Consider the following 5566-nt stretch of genomic DNA (forward strand, 5'->3'; position numbering starts at 1 on the left):
AGTATCCTTCTCCTCAGATAACCCATAGTGCTCTGAGGATCCTAGGTAAGTATCCTTCAGATAACCCATAGTGCTCTGAGGATCCTAGGTAAGTATCCTTCAGCTCTTTAGATAACCCATAGTGCCCTGAGGATCCTAGGTAAGTATCCTTCTCCTCAGATAACCCATAGCGCTCTGAGGATCCTAGGTAAGTATCCTTCAGCTCTTTAGATAACCCATAGTGCTCTGAGGATCCTAGGTCAGTATCCTTCTCCTCAGATAACCCATAGTTCTCTGAGGATCCTTCTTCTCCTCACATAACCCATAGTGCTCTCAGGATCCTAAGTTAGGATCCTTCTTCTCCTCAGATAACCCATAGTGCTCTGAGGATCCCAGGTCATGTGTAAAAAGTTTATTTTCTTATATTTAATTAAATATTATTTTATGTTGACTTTTACCACATCAGTTTACAAACATGATAAAAACGATCTTTTCTCCTTTTGGAGCGTCTGCCATGGCGGCCACATGAGGGAGAGCGCTCCCTGCGCCTGACACCACAAGCTGAAGCAACCCTGAGGGAAAGAGGCGGGAAACGAGCCCCCTCAATCCCGATTGGTCGCCGCGGACGTCGATCACCCCCAACCCTCTCGTCTACATGAAGGGCGGGGGGGGGGGGAGGCGGGTCCTCCTCCGTGACGACACGAAGGGAGAAAACAAGGCGAGGGGAGACAAAGGAGTTCACGGCGCGGCCAATCAGCGCGGGGGGCGGGGCCTTGTGCGAGGAGTGATGGGGGGGAGGCGGGAAGAGGAGATTAGCCAGCTGCGCAATTGGGAAGCGGAACGTCGCCTCACAGAAGGCGGACCGTACCATTCGGCGGCGGAGAGGGGGGGAGTTGAAAGGTCGGGATTTGAGGGACCCCCTGGGCGTACAGTGACGGACGGGTTACGGTCGCACGGCGAGGCGCTATTATCCGCGGAGCAAAGGAGGAATAAAGCAGCAGCAGGAGGGGGCGGTAGAAGGAGCGTCCCCCCCTCTGTCTCCGGGCGGTTGGTAGGCTCCGGAGCGCGCGGTGACAGGCACAAGATGGCGGCGGGCGGGGTGAGCGCGCAATGGCCGCCCCTGCAGAGGAGGAGGCGGGGGGAGGAGTAAGCGAGCTTTGTTCCCCGGACTGGCCGGGTGGGGAGGAGGAGGAGGCCGTGACCGGCGGCGGCGCTCTGCGACGAACCCGACCGAGAAAACGCGGCTGCGGCTGGCCTCCCCCCGGGCGGGCCATGGAGAGCCCGGGACCCCCGTGAGGCGAGGGAGGAGGAGCCGCCCGCCGCCCCCCCCCTCCTGCATGGCGGACATGGCCCCGGCGCTGACCGGAGCCGCACAGGAAGCTCCTCACCGGATCCGACTCGGTACCGCCTCCTCGTCCCCGGCCTGGAGGGGCCGCACCGGGCTGCTGCTACTCAACGGAGGAGGGGGGAGGGCGGAGGAGGATGAACCGGGGGGGCCCCTGATGGACGAGGCACCGGGGCCCCTGAAGAGAGGGGTGAGGAGGCCGCTGCGGGGGCCTAGAGAGGACATGGGGCCCCTGACAGGACTGAATTCTGCACCGGGGCCCCGGGACCGGAGAACCGAGGGCGTATCAGGGCTGAAAGTCGGGCTGGGGCCCCGGGAGAGGACGACGGGGTGCTCGCCGGGGCCCGTCGCGGCGCCTCAGGGGCCGGGGCCCCGGGACAGGAGAAGCGGGAGTGTACCGGGGCCCGTCGCTACCCCCCAGGGGCTGAAAGCTGTGTTGGGGCCCCGGGAGAGGGCGACGGGGTGCTCACCGGGGCCCGTCGCTACACCTCAGGGGCTGAAAGTTGGGCCGGGGCCCACCGCTGCACTGCTGGGGCCCCGGGAGAGGAGGACTGAGAGTACCCCGGGGCCCACCACCGCTCAAGAGAGGCTAAGAGACGAGAGGAAAATGGGGGCTGCAATGGGGCCCGACGCCGCCCCGGAGAGGCCGAACAACAGGCTGGAGCTCCGGGAGAAGAGGGACGGCGGTGCGCAGGAGCACCCAGAGAGGAGGATCGGGGGCGCCCCGGGGCCCCTCGCCACACCAGAGAGGAGTAAAGCTGGGCCGGAGCCCCGAGAGAGAACGGACATTGCCCCGGCGGGCAACGCAAAGGGCCACCTTGCTGGGCGAGACTTGGCATTGGATTCTACGGGGAGGGCGGAGGGGTTATCGGCTGGTGCACCGGGGACCCCGGCTACCGAACGGGACTCCGCTCCCGTGGATTCTCAGGACACCGCCCGGGGGCCCCGGGTCCTGTGCACTTTGAGGGCGGCCCAGATGTCCAGCCGCCAACAGGAACTGGGAGTGCGGGCCCGCCGGCTGTGCCGGAGGCTCCAGGTGATCCAGGCCAAGCAGGTGGAGCGGCACGTCCGGCAGCAGCTGTCGGGATTGGTGGAGCTTCTGTCGGAGCGCGGGGCGGCCGGCCTGCCGGGGTCCCCGCACATAGAACTGGACCGGCTGGCGTGCAGCTCCACGGCCCGACTGCGGGCGGCCCAGGGGGGGTTCGACTCGGACGCCACGGAGAGCAGCTCGGGCGGGGAGAGTGAAGAAGAGGAGGATGAGGAAGAAGAGGAGGAGTCAGCCGGGAGTCTGGAGGAAGAGCGAGCGGCAGAGGAGCAGAGCCGAGCCCCGGGGTGAGTGCTGCCCCCCCTTATAGGGGGAATTTATCTACACCACAGCAACCAATCAGCTTCTAGCTTTCACGTTCCAAGTTTAGCCGGACAAGCTGAAGATAGAAGCTGATTGGCTGCCATGTGAGTGATTTTATCAAACGTTGTTTCTTGTTATGGCTACGTTCACACGGGACGTATCAATGTGTAGCCTGTGGGAGGGCGGGGCTTACCTGCACAGGTGTTCATGCAACCCACCCCACCCCCGCAGGCAGTCCCATTCATGGCAGTTGGGGCGCTGCATGGACACAGTCGCTTCTCTGAATAGCCGCATATAGTGGGAGTTCCGAGATGCACACCCATGCGGGAGCAACGACTGTGTCCGTGCAGCCGCTGCATTCCAACTGATGTGAATGCACGGGTCACTGTGGCCGTCTTAATGAGGCCTTATTGTTAACACCCCCCTCCCCCTCTCCCCTCCCTGTTGCTGAAAAAGCCATCTCCTGTCTCCTACCCCGGCTGCTGTACTGGGCCGCATGCTTGAAAACTTCACTACACATACCTGGAGGCTTTGTAGTATAAAGTCGGCAAAGGCTGCTGTTCATTGGTCAGCATGGCCATGTGACTGCTGACCAATGAGGATCTCCCTTCTGGGGAGCAGTCATGAAACCGAGAAGACCCAGGATAGCTTCTTATTGGTCAGCCCGGCCATGTGACTGCGCTGACCAATGAGAATCTACTTCTAGGAACAGACTGCTGACCAATGAGGATCTCCCTGCTTCTGGGGAGCAGTCATGAAACTGGGAAGACCCAGGGTAGTTTTATTGGTCAGCACAGCCATGTGACTGCACTGACCAATGAAAATTTCTTTCTGGGAGGCAGTCCTGGAACGTTAAAGGCTCAGGATAGTTTTCTTATTGGTCAGCCCGGCCATGTGACTGCGCTGACCAATGAGAATATCCTTCTGGGGACACCATTCCCGGAACAGAGAAGGCTCAGGATGGTTTTCTCATTGGTCAGCCCGGCCATGTGACTCCGCTGACCAATGAGAATCTACTTCTAGGAACAAACTGCTGAACAATGAGGATCTCCCTCCTGGGGAGCAGTCATGAAACTGGGAAGACCCAGGATAGTTTCTTATTGGTCAGCCGGCCGTGTGACTGCGCTGACCAATGAGAATCTCCTTCTGGGGACACCATCCTGGAACAGAGAAGGCTCGGGATAGTTTTATTGGTCATCACAGCCGTGTGACTGCGCTGGCCAATGAGAATGTCCTGGCAACACCATCCTGGAGTATAAAAGACTCAGTTTCTTATTGGTCAAGCATGGCCATGTGACTGCGCTGACCAATGAGAATCTCCTGCTGGGGACACCATCCTGGAATATAAAAGGCTCAGGAGGATAGTTTCTTATTGGTCAGCACGGCCATGTGACTGCTCTGACCAATGAGAATGCCTTTCTGGGAGGCTGTCCTGGAACATAAAAGGCTCAGGATAGTTTTATTGGTCAGCCCGGCCATGTGACTGACCAATGAGAATCTCCTTCTGGGAACACCCTTCTGGAACAGAGAGCGCTCGGGATAGTGTCTTATTGGTCAGCACAGCCACGTGACTGTGCTGACCAATGAGGATCTCCTTTCTGGGGGAGCTGTCATGAAACTCTAAAGACTCAGGATGGTTTCTTATTGGACGGTGTGGTCACAGCCACTCCCCCCTTTATGCCGCAAAGGCAGCGAATGGGGCTGTTCACGTGGAAGGGCTGTGAAGCTTTACAAAAAATGATACTCCAATTCACGCTGAGTGGGCAGTACTGCCCGCCGCACGGCACCCACTCACCCGAAACTGCGTCCAATTGTGTTGCAAGTTTATAATGTTTAAAACTGATGGTGGGGAGGCAACCTAACGCCGGCCTCCTGCCTGTCAAACTCCCTCTGAAGAGTGATCCCCCTTGTGTGACAACAAGCCTGTAGTGAATCCGCCACCAGTGTTCGGATTCAGGGCCGGTTCACACCATGAATGCGTGGTGTGTTCCCGCGTGATTCACATGCGGTCTGAGTGCAGTGCGATTTCAGCCCCTTCATTTGAATGGGCTAAAATTACGACGGACCGCACAAAAAGTAGCGCATGCGCCATTTAAAAACGTATAGCCAGCAGATCACGTGGCACTTCTGTACCACGCCGTCTGACGCACTGCGTTTGTGACCTGCCTTTGTAACGCTGACGCCCGCTGCAGATCGCGAGTGTGATGCGTTTTTTGAATGCGGTGCAGGGAAAAGGGGTTACAAAGAAAATTAAAAATCTATAAACATGGGGCAGACTCGATGGAGCAGAGAGGGTTCTTCTTCTGCCATCTTGTTCCTATAATGATGGGTCACAGCCCTGCCTAGTGAAGTTTTCTGGGTTCTGACCCGTTATGCCAGGTGGCATGGGCGGTGCGAGGTGGCATCTCCAGCAGCTAAGTGCAGCAGAGACTCAGAGTGGATGGTGGGGGGGGGGGGGGGGCGCATTAGGAGTTATACTTTTTTTATTTTTTAATGAAGAGCTCAAGTTTGCTAAAGACAAGTTGGGAAGAGTCACTGTCAGTTTTCTTACCATTTGTGTCCCATTTGGGAGATTTCTCCTCCCTTTCTGTGTTGCAGACGTGGCGGGGAGATTTCACTTGTGTAGCAGACGTGGCGGGGAGATTTCACTTGTGTAGCAGACGTGGCGGGGAGATTTCACTTGTGTAGCAGACGTGGCGGGGAGATTTCACTTGTGTAGCAGACGTGGCGGGGAGATTTCACTTGTGTAGCAGACGTGGCGGGGAGATTTCACTTGTGTAGCAGACGTGGCGGGGAGATTTCACTTGTGTAGCAGACGTGGCGGGGAGATTTCACTTGTGTAGCAGACGTGGCGGGGAGATTTCACTTGTGTAGCAGACGTGGCGGGGAGATTT

The 5566-nt window shown here is 58.1% G+C and overlaps 1 protein-coding gene across 1 annotated transcript in view; it reads left to right on the top strand.

The window, feature by feature from the left end:
- Positions 1-821: 821 nt before the first annotated feature.
- LOC143997786 (KAT8 regulatory NSL complex subunit 1-like) overlaps positions 822-5566 on the top strand; it is a 68380-nt gene continuing 63635 nt past the window's right edge. Inside the window, exon 1 of the mRNA XM_077493588.1 lies at positions 822-2656. Within this exon, the coding sequence (XP_077349714.1) occupies positions 1317-2656 (1340 nt within the window). The 5' untranslated portion in view covers positions 822-1316. The remainder of the gene's footprint in view (positions 2657-5566) is intronic.

This window comes from Lithobates pipiens, unplaced genomic scaffold (assembly GCF_037356315.1).
Source record: "Lithobates pipiens isolate NorthernLeopardFrog02 unplaced genomic scaffold, aLitPip1_a1.2 Scaffold_19, whole genome shotgun sequence".
Classification (NCBI taxonomy): domain Eukaryota; kingdom Metazoa; phylum Chordata; class Amphibia; order Anura; family Ranidae; genus Lithobates; species Lithobates pipiens.